This window comes from Trichoplusia ni, chromosome 5, assembly GCF_003590095.1.
Source record: "Trichoplusia ni isolate ovarian cell line Hi5 chromosome 5, tn1, whole genome shotgun sequence".
In the NCBI taxonomy this organism is placed as follows: domain Eukaryota; kingdom Metazoa; phylum Arthropoda; class Insecta; order Lepidoptera; family Noctuidae; genus Trichoplusia; species Trichoplusia ni.
Genome location: NC_039482.1, coordinates 7,652,939 through 7,669,786, shown reverse-complemented (window position 1 = coordinate 7,669,786; position 16,848 = coordinate 7,652,939). Strand labels below are relative to the sequence as shown.

Here is a 16,848-nt window from a genome sequence, read left to right as displayed (position 1 = left end):
TTTAGAAAAACGATAAAATATGCAAGTACGTTTACGTTAGTATATATTTTATATCGTATCTTGACGGACAAGGGTGCCAACATTACGGCATAGGAACTATTTGATGAAACGCACTATATCTTTAGCGCTTGTCCTAACTTACTGAAGGCGGCTATTATAGTGAGGAAATAAGTTCCTTCTATTGAGAATATATCTATGAATATCTCTTGAAAGGGTTTGGTCTGAGTCTGCGTTAATTGTAACTCTGGCTTCAAGGGTCTTCTATCGTACTTCATTCATTTGCAAACTTCACATGAATTTATAATACTAGCTACGGTTTGATCTAAATTGTTTCAATAGTACGCACGTTTCATATGAGACACGGTTTCTTGAATACCACGGTCCCATGTTTTTCCGGTGTGATATTTTAAGACAATATCTCTTTGTTCGTTTTCGTCGTCGGCATAAACTACTCTTTGCGTACATTCGTAAAATCTAACAGTGTCCTTTTTAAATAATGTTGTAATAATACTAGAAAACTGTTGGCTATGCCTGTTATCTTCAAAGTAAATAAAATATATAATTTGGGGCGAATATACTCTTTTAAGTAACTTTAAATTAGTTCCGGATTATTTACTGGGATATGTAATTCTGTAATCTTTTGCTTATTCCTAGACAAATTCTTGACGCTATACTCGTTTTTGTGCCACGTATAGACAAGTATTCGGTTAGGTTTTGTATCTATAGCTTCATTAAGGATGGGTATACCTGAGGTATCTGTGTTTATCTCTGAATGTACGGTCACTATAGAGGAAGAGTCGGCTCCTTCGGAAGCTGTGATCGTTTCACTTCCTATTGATGGAATAGAGTATGGCGACTTGGGCCTACTAATAATTACTGTCTTCCTCGTCTGACGAGATGATAATCGGCTTTGGACTAACTTGTCTATCGATATTAACTATCATGGATATGTCGTCCAACGCGTTAACTCCAACTCTGGATAGTGCGTCTGCATTAGGCTCCGCGCAAACGGGCCACCGACCACAGCCACCGGTGGCTGTCGCGCGCTACCGCCTCATTTGTAACAGTATCAGAGGCGAGCGACCGCCACCGGTGTTTGGAAGTCGCCACATTTTATAACCCGCCCGCTTTCGCTGCGCAGTCTAATGATGGACTCCGACACGGAAACTTTGCTCGCGCTATTATTGTTAATACGCAGACGACGTAGACAACGCCGTCGCCGCCTGTATTGGGTTCATCCAATTTTAACTGGTCCTACAGTAAAACATAACTTGCACTTCGATAATCTACAAAGATATCCAAAAAAGTTTTTTAGACATTATCGAATGAGTTTGACTACATTTCAAGAACTATTGTTAGTGTTACAAGATGGATTAATACGGCAAAATACCAGTATGCGAGAAAGCATCGCCCCTGCAGAAAGACTCGCAATCACATTAAGGTAAGTAAGTAAAACACATTTAATATTTTAATATTTATTATGATGAATAAGATTCGTAATTTCGGAAAACTTATACATATTGTAATTCTTAATTAACTGTAACAATTCGGCCTTTTAATCAATTTTTAAATTCAAGAAGTTCATCACATGAACTAGCTAGGCCTGAAAACAAGAAGAACACAATATGCTACAGCTAGGCACATCCAATGCTTGTACGGTATAGCCGAGTGGTTAAGGTCATCACGCCAAACCCACTGTGCGCCGCGTGTCGTGGGTTCGATTCCCGCGTAGTACAAGCATTATTTTGAGTGATTCACAAATGCTTGTTCTGAGTCTGGGTGTCTTTTTGCATGTGAATTGTATTTTTGTGAAACCCAACGACACAGGGATTAAATTCCTTAGAGCAATAGTCGTTTTTAAAAAGAAAAGTGTATAGATTTATTCCGAGAAGTCGTGCTAAGTATTGTGTTTCTTTGCAGGAGGAGGCAAGCCTGACATTCCACCACCAGGACCACTTCAAGGACAAGTGGAAATGTTACTTGGCCCAACTTTGGATGGACTTGATAATCCTTATGACTCTGATATACATTTCTCAGATCAGGAACTTCGTAATTCAAATACTGAAATTGAAGTTCTTAATAAAAAAGTATATTTATGTGTTATATTTTTGTAGTAACTTTAATTAACATAATATTATACGAGGTAATTTTTTTATTTATTTACCAGGATGATATCGAGTCTGGGGTCGTTCTGGGATCAGAGACAGTACTCAATGCCAATGCGCCTTCTTCACCAATATTTAAAGATTTCAGTATGTCTCAGAAAAACAAAGGCATTATTCCAACTGAGGTGGGTAAAAATATTTATGTAGGTACTGGCAGACAAGTGGCTTTTATGGCCATTATAATTATGAAATAATTAATTACAATAATTTTTCTATTTTTTTTTAGAAAGTGGAAAATAAAAAGTGGAGCAGTTGGACTCCAAGAGATTTGAAAACTAAAGTGTCGACTACACTTTCCGGCAATAAAGAACTTTCGACATCAACATGGCTGCACCGAAGAAGGCCAAAGACTTCTTTGCAGGACAAAGTCCTGCAAAGCAAATTATTACTTATTGAGAACATGTTGAAAAATACCCAAAAAGAAGCTGCCCTAAAGGAAGAAATTTTACGAGAACAGTTAAAACAAGAAAAAATTAGAACGGAGAAATTGGAAATGGAACTTGAAATGTTAAAAAAAAATATATGATTTTCGACTTTTTATTTTATTTTACAAACGAATTTAATTAAACTAATACACCACATTATGTTTTTATTCTTTAGTTACATTTATGAATCATGTTTTTATTTGTACTTAAGATTTTTTCATTTGTACTTAAGGTACTAACTGTTTTCGGTCTATAAAATTTATTGCAGTTAAAATAAAGACATCATAACAACTAATAATTATAAATCAATTATGAGATGCATTTAAATGTAAACTTTTAAAATAATTATTTATTAGCTCTCTTCGCTTAGGATTTATATCTCTCATAACTCCATTATTTCTTTGTTCCCTGATATGGCCCTGACGGAACAAATCTTCCCATGGCATAATTAACTCAAGTTCAGGATCATCTGGTGGTAACTCTTCCTTTCCCTTTATTGCAATATTGTGCAGTATTCCCGTTGCAACAATAACAGCAAAACATTTTTTCACTTGTATCTGCATCCCCAAGGCAAGTACAGGGAATCTTCGTTTCCACACCCCAAACATGCGTTCAACAGGATTTCTGCTTCTGATTTGAGCCTCATTATATAGTATATCCTCTGGGGTTTGTGGATTGTCCAGTGGCATCATGATATAAGGCCGATTCATGTACCCACTATCAGCCAATAATACAGCATCCCTATACTTGCCGCTTTCGAACAAAGCATTCCTGTAGGAAGCGATCCAAATAGTTTGGTCTTGGCTACTGCCAGGCCATCTTGCCACCAAATCTAAAATTTCTAAATTTGCACTGCAAATCGCTTGCACATTTATGGACATGTAGCCTTTCCGGTTTCTAAAATATTCTGCATTTACCCCACCAGGGGAACGAATCCGTACATGTGTTCAATCTAGAGCACCCAAAGCTTTTGGAAATTTTGCAATATTATAAAAATTCAACTGAGTTTTCCTTATCTCTTCCACTGTGTCTGGGAACTTGATACAATTGCGGCTTAATGAGGCTATTGCAGCAGTGACTCTGTGTATGATTCTGTGAGATGACGATTTACTTATACCGCAATAATCACCAACTGATATTTGTTGGGAGCCAGTCGCATAGTATCTCAAAGTCAAAAGAAGCTGATTTATGGGTGAAACTGATTCGTTTCTGAAACAAAATAAATGATTAATTTTATAAAACATTCATGTATTGAATAAGCCTTATAAATCTTACCTGTATTATGTAAATCTGTGTTCGTAAAGTTATAAGGTTGTAGGTGGATATAATCAAAATATCACACATGATAAGATGGATTGTATAAGTGCATAAAAATACTACTCAATGATTTCTTGCATTTCATAACGTACATGATGGTCTTAATTAATTAATAGACGACTTACCGATCTGATGGATATTCTAATTTATCTTCGATCAACTGGAGAATATCAAGGGTCATATCTTTTGATAAACGAAACCTGGTACAAAAATCGACATCATCGTATTCTTCGAAATAGCAATGACGATCTTTAAAAATTCTGGGACGTCGTACAATTCCATCTAAGCAATCTAAATTTTCTAAAATGTTATTTGCAAAAATAAAATTATATGCAGCGTCCATTTTGACGTGACTTTGACAATCTGTTAGTGTCTAACAGACGTCTTGACCGGTGATTAGATTTAATGCCTTGTTAAGCGAAGTTAACAGACGTTTAGTCGTGGTGGGACACTCGATAACTTTAACAGTCCGTTATCTGTCTTAACAGACCGTTAAATATTTAACAGAGTATGGTGAAACTGGACCTTAAGACGTTTCAAAAAAGACAATTGTTTAAAATATATATATTCTTTTCTGCCTGATGCTCCAGATCCGCTTTTGTTTTGCTTCCCAATTTCTCTGTTGAAACTATCGCGGAGACTCTTCCACTTTCGTTGTAATGTGGCAGCTATAAAAAATCGTATTATTATTCAACAATACTGTATTTAACATAGAACTTGCTATTTGTTTCAGGTACCTTGCCACCGGATGTTCATTTGGAGATTTTGAAACGACGTACTATCGTGGTGCATCTACAGCGAGAATGATAGTCAAAGAAACATGCCAACTAATTTGGAATAGGTTGAAAGCAATAATGTATACCAGAACCAACGAGAGATATGTGGAACGAAATAGCTAGTGGGTTTCTACAAAACACTGATTTCCCCAATTGCTTAGGTGCTATCGATGGAAAACATATTAGAATTATTCATCCATTTGACAGCGGATCCTTATACTACAACTATAAGAATTATTTTTCGATGGTACTTTTGGCTGTTTGTGACTCTAATTACCTTTTCACATTCTTAGATATTGGTTGCTACGGCAAAGCATCGGATTCAACTATATTTAAAGAGAGTGAATTGTTTAAAAGAATTGAAGACAAATCTATTAATATACCCCCAGAAAGACCAGTTGGTAACTGTCCAGCACTAAATTATTCATTTGTTGGTGATGAAGCATTTGGTTTATCCGATCACATGTTGAGACCTTATGCGGGAAGACATTTGTCTTCAGATAAAAAAATATTTAATTATAGGCTGAGTCGTGCTAGGCGCTGCATAGAATGTGCATTTGGTTTACTTTCCAACAAATGGAGAATACTTCATCGCCCATTAAATACATCTATTAAATTCTCGGAAGATATCGTAAAAACGTGTTGCATTTTGCACAACTTTGTTCGTAAAAGAGATGGTTACAATTTCAAACACACGCTGAATGTAGTCGGATTCGAAAATGTAGAAGATACAGGTATACCAACTTTACGATCATGTACTACACGAGACATATTAAAAGATTACTTTATGAATGAAGGATCAATACCATGGCAAGAAAACAGAATGTGAATAAATACGATACAAAATATTTCAAATGTTAACTAACCTGCGGTGCTTTTTTCTTTTCTATTTTTGTCCTTGAAATTGTTAATAAATAAATAACAAATCTCTTCCCAGGCTTTTATTTTCTCATTTCTATTACTGTACAGATCAGAATGTAGATCCCAAATAGCGGGACGTGCATGGATTACCGAAATAAATGTATCAACATCCATTGAGGCGTCGTGCTCCATGGTGACGCGTGCGATACGTAGAACGTCTAACGGTTAACTGCGCGGGGGGTGGAGCAGTGCGACAGTGGCGGCTGTGAGCGTTTTGTGTGGCCCGTAGCGACCACTTGTGGCGCGTCGCGGACACTGCTGTAGCGAGTGGCCGCCACCGGCTACACGTGTGCGGCGCGTCTATACAAAATATATGAAAAAGTATGTTATGTGGCTGTCGCTGGACACCAGTGTCGGTGGCCCGTTTGCGCGGAGCCTTACAGTTTTGTTTGCCAGGTTTATATTTTATATCGTAGTCGTACTCATATAATCGGAGTCTCCACCTAATGAGTCTACTACCTGGCTCTTTAATTGAGTTTAACCATACTAATGGTCTATGATCACTAATGATTGTAAATTTCTTTCCATATAAATATGGTCTAAAGTGCTTGCACGCCCAGACTACCGCTAGAAATTCTTTTTCGATACCGGTATCGTATCTTTGCGTCGTTTAACGTCCTACTTGCAAATGCTATATTAGCCTATCGCTGCCTATAGGTCCCTGTGATAGGACTGCTCCTATAGAAACGATCCAAACCAACAAGTTTGGATGATTGTCCCGAGTGGGATTTCATTAAACACTCAAAAACTGCCTATTCTTCAGCATAAGCCAAAAGTTCTTTGAACATCATCATATAAGTTTCTTCAGTCTTATCTCCCAAAAAGCAATACACCAAAATCAAAGTTTGACGCGTCTGTCGTTAATAAGAAAGGTTTCTCGAAATCGGGGTACTGTAATAAAGGTACAACTTGTAAGCAATTCCTTGCATTTTTCAAATGCGTCGACAAATTCTTTTAGATGGTTGTGTTAGTCAGAGATCAGAGGTTGCGTTATCTTCGAAAAGTCTAATGAATTTCCTATAGTATCCTATTAATCCTAGAAAACTCTTTACTTTACAATTACAATAATAATTTGATTTACCTTGACATCTAAGCTTAAAATAAGTTTACATTCTTAGTATAGCAAGTTTGATGTTACGTATGCAAGGGGTTAACAAAACGCGTGACACCACAATGCGAACCCCGTATCGCATGACATTGACATCTGTCTTCCCGCCTTCCGTGTCCGTCCGCGTCTTTACAATAAAATTGTTATTAATTTGTTTTATAGCTCCTTGTTTGTACGCGCACCGTCTAGTTTTATTTCTAGGGACATTTTTTAATACTATAATTTCAAGTTCAAACAGTAGGTTTAGTCCACGTTCAACCCCCACAATCTCTACCCCCAGCCATATTCGACCCCTAAATGTTGTCCACGTTCAACCCCCCGGGGTTTTTTCTCATCTACCCTCATTTTATTTCTGCTATCTTAAGTTTTACCTTAAGTACCCTCTATTTGTACCAAATTTCTACTATTACTTTGCAATATCAATTAGTGAAATTCTATCCCGTCAGTAGTTGTTCGATCGTTATCAAGTGCATTACTTTTGTTTGTCATTTCTTATCACAATGGCCGATATTCCGTCTACGAGTAGTGGTTTAATTCATTTTGATTTTGTGACTTCGAAGCGCGGCGGACGCGTGTTACTCTTAGAAGGTCATCAATATTACCAGAAAAAAGAATATAAGAATGGTTCTTCTTACTGGCGGTGTGTTAACTGGCCTAAATGTCATGGAACTACTACTATTATGCTAACTGAAAATAAAATTATGAAGTCAACAGTACATAAATGCCAAAAAAGTATTGCGAAAAATGAAGTCAGGAAGGCAATTTCGATTTGCAAAACAAAAGTTAGCGAAGATTTTAAGAAGACTATCCCAACTGTATATCGTGAAGCTGTGATTTCTTTAAAAGACGCAAGTGACGACACTATAAAAGAATTTCCGTCGTATAAAAATGTTAAATCTAACCTATATAAGAAAAGAAATATGGCGGTAGGTGTTAAAAAAACCAGATATGCTATAGCGACGGATGTCGAAGTACCCGACATTTTTCAAAAGTTTCTCCTCTTTGACTATAAGTATAAAAACAATAGAATAATAGCTTTCGCGTCTGATACGCTTTTTACTTTAATAAAAAAAAGTATCCCAAACTGGGATCCAATGAAATTCACAGTTGATTTTGAAGCCGCTGTTATGTCAACATTAGAAGAGAAATTTCCTGAAGCTTCAATAAAAGGATGCTTTTATCATTTCAATAGAGCTATATGGAAGAAAGCAGAACAACTTAATCTAAGCAAAAATAAAATCACACGAAAACATGTAGCTTTATTGACAGTATTGGCTCATTTACCACCGGAAGCTGTAACCGATGGATATCTTTATATTATGGAGGATAGTCCTACTGATGAAGCTGTAACTAAATTTAATGATTATTTCGTAAAACAGTGGTTCGAGAACAACCTAATGAAAGACAAATGGTGTTGTTATGGTGAAAGACATCGCACAACAAACAAGTTAGAAGGTTGGCACGCTATGTTAAATAGGACATTAGGTAAATCCTCTAACCTGGTTCAATTTTTAAAAACTTTGGAGGATGATTCTATTTATCAAAAAATTTTAAGCACAAAAACTAATCAAAGAAGACCAGAACAAATAGAATATGATAAGCGGATAAATAACATTGTAAATCGTTTTACAAGTGGTGAAATAATGGTTGATCTTTGTCTGGAGAAGTTGTGTCCATTTATTTTTTAAACTCTTCACACGCATAGTGGTATGTCAACGAATCGCCTTTGTCGTTTACCAAAAAGTCATGTGTCTTATGAATAGCTTTAAAATATAAATTGTTACAAAAATAAATATACTTCTGTTGTCACTAATACTTTATTTTTAATATTAGATACCTAATATCTTGGGGTTGAATATGGACAATGAAAAAATGACCAATGTATTGAAATCCACGTTCTACCCCTGGCCCCCTTGAACGTGGACAACGTTTAGGGGTTGAACATGGCCGGGGGTTGAAATTGTGGGGGTCGAACGTGGACTAAACCAAACAGTAACTGAAATCTTAATAACTATGTACTTAAATATGTTTAAAAATAAGTTAAAAATTATTAAATTAACTTAAAAATATTAAATTATCTAAATTAAAACAGAAACATTTTTTCTTTTTAAATTTGCAGTTATTTATTGATTTATATGCAAGATTGTCCTTGGAAAAATTACATTGTATTACCACTTGAAACATCCTTTCAAAGTGATGCCATACATTTTATAAAAAACGCTATTTACAATCACACTACTCGTCGTATTTACATTTTTTATATACAAAGTCAACGAATTACAAAAGAACATGTACCTACAAAAACACTCAATAACTATAAGCAATAAATAACAAACATAAACATCGCACGCACGCGTCCCTCCCAATGTTAACTAACAGCAGAAAGCCCTCACACATAACCCGCGAACTAGTAAAAACCGTCGCAACGTCGCAAACAAGTCGACGACCTCGTGAGCTAAATCCAAATATTTAATTTTGTTTTTCTTTTTCCGCTTTCACGAGGTTCTCGTCATGGGTGGGTGATGGTGACATCAACATATTTTCATTTATTCTTAAGGCACACCCATTTGATGGCTGTGGTTCTTGGAAATCTTTAATAATATTTTTGTGTTCCTCAATGTCATAACCTTGGGTGGTATTGGGTGGTGATCGGGATTTCATAAAAAATGCTTTTTTATAGCTTAATTACTACAGGCTTGTTTGCGAAATCGATGGAGAGGATAAAAGTGTTTCTGCATAAGATCTACCAACTGGTGGATGGACTTTTATGGCTATGGATATGAAACGGAATTTTGGGCCATGTATGTTTTTATTTTTTTTTGCCTATCAAATTCAGGGCAAGATTTATTGGATGCAAAATGATGTTCTGAACACATACAACATGATACGCCTTCCCCTGTATGGCCCTGGCCACGTTTAAAGCACCTGGGCTTTGACCTGCACCGCGGTTTTGTATGACCGTACCGGCAACAGTTGTAACATTGTATTGTGGGAAAAATATATAAGTCCACAGGTAAACTATTGTAACAAATAAAAATGCATTTTGGGAGAATTTGTCCATCAAATGTGACAACTACGGATTGTGTGGGTTTTCAGGTAATAGCATCTATGAATGTTTTGAAATTTATACGCCTAACTTTAATTATAGGACCACAACCTATAGGTACAGAAATATTATCACTAACTTCCTCTGGAGAACATTCTGCAGGGACCCCTCTAAGGCCCTCTAAGGACTAAGACCATTCTTGTAACATTAAATGTCGGAATAACTTTCGGGTTTTAAATTCTGCGCCTTAGAGGCGCTCTTATTGGTAAGAAAATCATTAGCGTCTGTATGGTTGGAAAAAGCCATGGAAATTTTATTCAGGCGAGTCGTTCATTTTAAACTAAAGAAAATTGTTAAAAAAGACTTACCAATGGAAGAAAACTATATTTACAATAAGAAGAAAAAAATATGTACAAACTTACTACTACTAATGATTCAAATAATAAAACATGATTTTTTTAGTAAGTTCCGCCAAGTTTGAAAGTTTCCCGGGCTTCGACGTTGTCACTTAACAGACGTACAATCAATCAATCTAAAAAGTCTTTATTTTTCTTTTATTACATAAAACCATTGACTTAGAAACACAATATGGACTTGCCATACCTACGGAATTAACGTGCATACCTACAATAAATCGGGCAATAAAGATGGCTGACTTTCATAGGGTTGCACAGTATGTAATATAGGCTTAGTTGTGGCCAAGTATAGTTTATGTGTTTATACGATAGCTTTTACTATTTTAGAGGCTTAACAAAGACACCGATGATTTTTTTTTTATTAGTTTTGGTTATATTGCAGTTATCGAGAAAAACCCATAGAAACCATAAAAATTGAATAACTTCCTTCAGATACCTCAGTTACGAATAAATTAAATATCGTCTAATTAAGAAAATGAATAACTATAATAACGCCAAGAAACATATATGATATACTTATAATTAAGGCGTAAAACAAGTTTTTAGCAAAAAATATAAAATATTTTTAATCGGTCCCCTTCTTAATTACCGCATTTTCTTTTTGATAGAAAATTTGTGCAATATGATAATACATTTGAGTAAAAAATATCAGCGTAAAATAATAAAGGGCTTTTGAGATATAATTTTTTTGACTGCAAAAAACATGTACATCTCTGGGACTGTTACGTCGTACCAAGCATGTAAACGAGAATGCATACGCAAGTCTACATTCAGCACAAAGTATCGATGAAATTTATTGGTCATATTGACAATCATCGACACAAAATCTGTGTCCATAAAATATTGAAATATGTCGCATTCAGAAGCAATTTCCGACGGCTCTAAATGGATTCCAGATTGAAAATCATTGAAGTCAGCTACTTCGGGTGTACGTCGTTCCGAGGTCCATTGGAAGGACGGTTCCGGCTCATGACCTCGATGGTGGCCATCTCGAGACGTCGAAGGTGTATCATTTTCTTGATGGGCAACAGTTGCTGGCTGTAAAATAAAAACAATAATTCATTGTGGGAAGTTAATTAGCCAGTGCGTGAGAAACAAGTATTTTTCTTTGTTCTAAATTCTGCCCGAAAACAATAGATCTTTACGGCCGACAGATCCGAAGATATTATTGTACTCCAACTCGAGTTATCGGCTTATATTGTGTCTAATTCATCATGAAATTAGAAATTATTACTTGCGCTGTTGCAGATGGGTTATTGCTATACAACAAAACAAAAGCTACAGATTTATGACAGTTAGTTTAACCCTTTACCAGGCCTCGGACAAATCGTGCAGAAATAATGTTTTTTTTGTAGATTTAGTTGAGTTATAACGTTTGATATGAGATTTTATCAATTATATTTAGAAAATTTGCTGAATATCTTAAAAAAAAACATGTGGGAAAACATATTCCCATTGCCTGTCTAGACAACGGCTTTTATATCTATATATAAAATAAAAAACGATTGTCATTTTGATAGCAATTTTTATTTTTGTTACAAGTTCAAATGAAAAATGTAATAAGCACGTATTCTTTATTAAAAAAAAAATTGAAAAAAGAAAGGAAAGAAAGAAAACCACAAAAACCAAAAACCAAAAAATTCTAAAATAATTAATGGAGAATTTCTGGATTCTGATTTTGGTGGTACAATTTCATGCAAGGTGTGATGCATAATGCTACCTTACAAATTTCACATTCATACTTTGACCGCTTTTCTTGTTTCCTTGTGCTACAAAAGCGGCACCGTTTGTATGTGGACAATGCTAAAAAATGACTTCCTCTTTGCCCCAACCTTATTTCATCCGGGACTCCAAAAACACCCCCTTTTTTGTTTTTGTATACCACCGGATCTTGTTTTTTGTTTGAGATGTGGTCCGATTTTAAACTTCTAGCTAACCGTAAACGGAAATCGCGATGTATGTTTTTCCGATTTGGATTATTGTGTTTATATAAAATATACGCGTTAATAATGGCACTCTCAAACAAGAACCAAAACATCCGGAACCAGGATTTTTTTGATCTGCGGCCAATTGAGTAGGAACTTCGATAGTGATCAAAGTGATCCACACCACCCATACTCCTTGTGTACTCCGCGATCGCAGTAGGACAAAACATGTCTTTCTTTTGCCCGTTCTTTTGTGTTCTCTGGATCACTTCCACTTTAGTTGGGTTAACTGCGGTTGTTAAGACATAAACTTCTTTAGTGTCTTGCCATTTGATTACAGCACAGGGGTGGCAAAAGCGGTATGTAAACTCCCCAGGATCCAATTTGTTTTCTTTGACCTGTCTTCGTTCTTCAGGTGTTTTAGGTCGTGATGGACGCAGATCTTTAGGTAGGCCTCTTCGATTCATTCGCACTGTTCCAGTTGCCAAAATACCTCTATGATAAAGAGCTTCCATGAGAGCCAAAGAGGAGAAAAAGTTGTCGAAAACCAAATGTGTGTTTCGTGGTAAATTCCCTCCAAGTTTCATTACAACTCTGTAACCTAATCCCTCCTCATTGGCTTCTTGGTCTTTGCCTGTGTAAATATCAAACTGATATAAATATCCAGTCTTGGAATCGCAACGGCACCACGCCTTGAACCCTCTCTTTATGGGCTTGGCCGGCATGTACTGTTTCTTACTGTCGCGCCCTTTAAATTTGATCATACTTTCATCCACTGATTGGGATTCCGAATTGGTAGCATTTTCTTGAAAAGTCCTGTTGAGACAATCTAATAGTGGTCTTATTTTTTGCAATTTGTCGTGATCTTTGTGATTCTGGGGCAAATGAGTTGAATTGTCGCAAACATGTAGATTTTCTAAAAATTTTTTAAATCTCTTGCATGTCATTGTACCACTAATCTCTATGTTATTGTAAAAAGGATCTGCGCTCCAATAAAGCTCTATATCAGACTGAGGATTTATTCCCATTAGAATGATTATAGCTAGGAATGCTTTTAGTTCCTTTACATTGGTGTCACGCCAGAATTTGCTTTGTTTCATGCGCGCGTATTTATTTGTGTATTCGACGATCATTTGAATAATCTCACCTGGAAATAAGTTACTGAAATATTCAATGGGGAGACTCTGCAGGCTATATGGTTTAGTAGGTTCTAGTAATTTGTCAAATTTGAACTCGTTAAAATTTTCAACATGTGTAGTCCATGTTCTATTTCGTACTTGCAAATCAGTATAAGTTGGCACGTTAGCGGGTGAGCTAGAGGATGGTGCAGGCAATCGAACACAAGGTGGCATTTGTTCGTCAACAGAAGGAGTAATCATTTCAGGGTGATCAGGTAAGTCAGGCAATGGTACAAACGAAACACAAGCTGCCCTTTCTTCGACAACAGAAGAAGTAAGCATTTCAGGGTGAGCAGTTAAGTCAGGCAATGGTGCAAACGGAACACAAGCTGCTCTTTCTTCGCCAATAGAAGGAGTAAGCATTTCAGGGTAAGCAGGTAATTCAGGCAATGGTGCAAACGGAACACAAGCTGCTCTTTCTTCGCCAACAGAAGGAGTAAGCATTTCAGGGTGAGCAGGTAAGTCAGGCAATGGTGCAAACGAAACACAAGCTACCCTTAGTTCGTCAACAGAAGGAGTAAGCATTTCAGCCAAGTCACGGGATGGTGCTTGATGTGCATTTTCGTCTAACATTTGTAATAACTGTCGGTTTGACATACCCTGAATTTCGTTCAGTCTTTCGTTGAATGGTTTTGGGACATAATCTAAATATGGGTCTTCATCTTCTTCTTCCTCCGATGAAAACATTTCGCTTAGTATGCTTTCTAGCTGTTGATCGTTCATTATCTGAATAACAAAAAATAAGAATAGAATAACTAAAATAGACTGACAAATAATGACGAACAAAGTTTACCACTACCCACATTTTATATTTTGATAAATGACCGTCAGTAAATCCTAAATAAAACCCGCGGTAAAAACCTAGTATAAAGTTTTCAATTCACCGGGCAATGGACATAATAACTCCCACAAAAATTAGGCATTCACAGGCTTAGGTCATATGGTTCCCCACATATTTTATTTCGTTATATTATGATATTTTAGAAGTTTTTACCTATAATTTATGGACAAATCACTAGCAAAACTCAAATTCTACAACATATCAAAAAATTGTACGACTTACCTTTCTCCGATTCGCCATAATGTTTAAAAATACGGTGCACTTGTCACAAAAATGTTCGTTCAGAGACTGACCACAGATGAAATGGCTGCAAAAGTGACATTTGCGTTTCGTTCCACTTTTTTTTTGTGTTATTATTGGTAATATTTCTGTTTGCGTTTTTGACAGATTGTGGGTAGATTTTTTACCAAAACCTGTTAAAAATATTAAAAATACGTGGGAAATGCTCAATCCATAGCCTGGTTAAGGGTTAAGTTTATTGTTCCATTAGTTAATATTTTTAAGGTAAAACTTTTAAGAATCTCGTTATTGTTAGAATGTTTTACTTTGATCAACAAAACAAAATCTTTAGGTTTATGGCAGAAGCTCAAGCTTTATTGTACTACTGCAAAATATTTTTAGAGCATAATATTTGAAGACTGGTCAATAGCACTGAACAGAAATGTTCAGATACCCGGTCTTCAAGTGAATAGTGAAACAACCAAATCACTCAACTGAATGTTTATTATTAACTAAACACAGTACAAGAAAACAAAGGGTACAATAAAAAATATAGTTAGGTGATATTTATAATTTCTCATGTAACCAAACCATAGCGCGATTCAGGATTCACCTGCAAACGAACAACGCCATCTATTGAGGCGCTGTGTGAACTTTTTCTTAATACAACTTGGACATTCCGCCCACCAAGGACATATTCACAACTATGTCCTTTCGTATTTAAGACTCCCTCACCATGAGGTCAAGAGGGGTTGAGTATAAAACAAACATAAAATTACATGGAAACACAAAGCCCGATAAAGTGCCGATATTGGAGCGTTCATAGTTACGATCCGGTACAAGAACCAGGAACAAATAAAATATACCTAACATTAATCATGTATGTGTCATCATGCATGCAGTTATTGAAATGAAAGACATGGGATCACAAATAACTTACTCTCCAAAGTAATTGTTTATCAAGTCTTGTCGCTCATCAATATTATTGTCACTAGGTTCATGTAACACCATATTAACAAAGGATATATTTCTGAAAAAATAAATTACTAACAGCAGTTTTGTTTAAGCGAAATCTATACGTGAATTCGCTACTGTTTAATTCGTTCATATGGTTTACGCGGGTCTTGTTATTTTTATGGGATTCTTCTTCAAAATCACTGTCCCAATCAGATAATTCCATTAACATGGATAAATCACTTTCACTAGACTCGGACATACTAGAAACACTGCACTTCTACGAATGTATTTGAAAGATAGTTTACGATATATTTGCATATCCCTGCAATTCGACGGATTGACAAATTTGGTTATCTCTTGTATTGACATCACTGACAGATAGCTATCAAAAGGATATTGGGACGCATAATGTTGCAATTTCATAGAAATATCTATCTGCGTTAAGAGATAGACCCTCCCAACGATAGATAGCGTATGGCGGTTAGTTGTCATACCCATCAGTATTATATTGGAACATCAAACTGATGATAGATAGAATTTTCTATCTTTAGTAGGCCAAAACTGGTGATAGATAAGTTATTGGAATCGGCCGTAAATGGATAGGCGCTAGGCTACATGGATAGGAAATAAAGGGTATGTGTCTTTACTGCCACACCGAATTTTATGCCAAAATAAGCGACATAAAAAAACACTCTGAAACAAAAAAACATAAAGAAAAAATCAAAATAAAATTTACGCAGCAGCTCTTGCCAGTGCAAAAAAAATATATTAGTAAACATTCAAGTAAAGCAGAAGCATCACTTGCACTTTTTATTGTTGAATAGAGATGTGTCCCTCACTCACGAGGTGCCTCGTTTGAGGTACTCGTGATCGCAAATTGAAAGTTACTCGAATCCCAACATTGAATCGACTCATCACCTCACTCTTTCACGCGTCCTTACTAAAAATATGACACTCACATTATTGACGCGAGTACTCCCGAGTGAGTATAGAGTTATTGATTGAGCAGTTAGGTATTGAGTGATCGAGTGACCATAGTGAGTGAGCGAATGAACCGACTTATTTCACTTGTACAGAATGTAAAGAATGAGTGAGGTGAGGTCTCGAACTCTCGATTACGTATTTATGATTTTGTTAATGTACAACGTTAATAATGATGTTTTGGTGTGTGACACTGATGTTTGGTAGGATATTATTTAGATCATGAAGAGAAAATTGTATGAAATGCGTTGCAGGGTAAAATAAAACACACAAAGCAAATAAAAAAATGAGTGTATTAATTGAGATCAAAGGATAAAAAGTTTTAAAAAAATCGTATGGTATATAACAATCACATATTTGCGTGCAAAAATAAAATGATGCGCACTTTTTTCCCATGTAATCGGTTGCGCCTGTCAGTAACGACATGTCCTGCTTTCGAAAAAACTCTTTCGAAAGGAGTTGAAGAAGCTGGAGTACATAAATGTTTTATTCACTACATCATAAAGACGTGGATGTGTGCCTTTTCGTGTACCACCACATTATAGAGTGTGATTCTTCCTGTTAATAAGAGGC

General features: G+C 36.0%; 1 protein-coding gene across 1 annotated transcript; it reads right to left on the bottom strand.

Annotated features, from left to right (window-relative positions):
* Positions 1-4,408: 4,408 nt before the first annotated feature.
* LOC113493894 lies at positions 4,409-5,755 on the bottom strand (the record flags this gene model as incomplete). Its single annotated transcript, XM_026871926.1, has 2 exons — positions 5,550-5,755; positions 4,409-4,581 (listed from the first exon to the last, which is right to left on the bottom strand). Coding segments are annotated over exons 1-2 (360 nt in total), but the record flags the coding sequence as incomplete, so codon positions are not given.
* Positions 5,756-16,848: the final 11,093 nt, after the last annotated feature.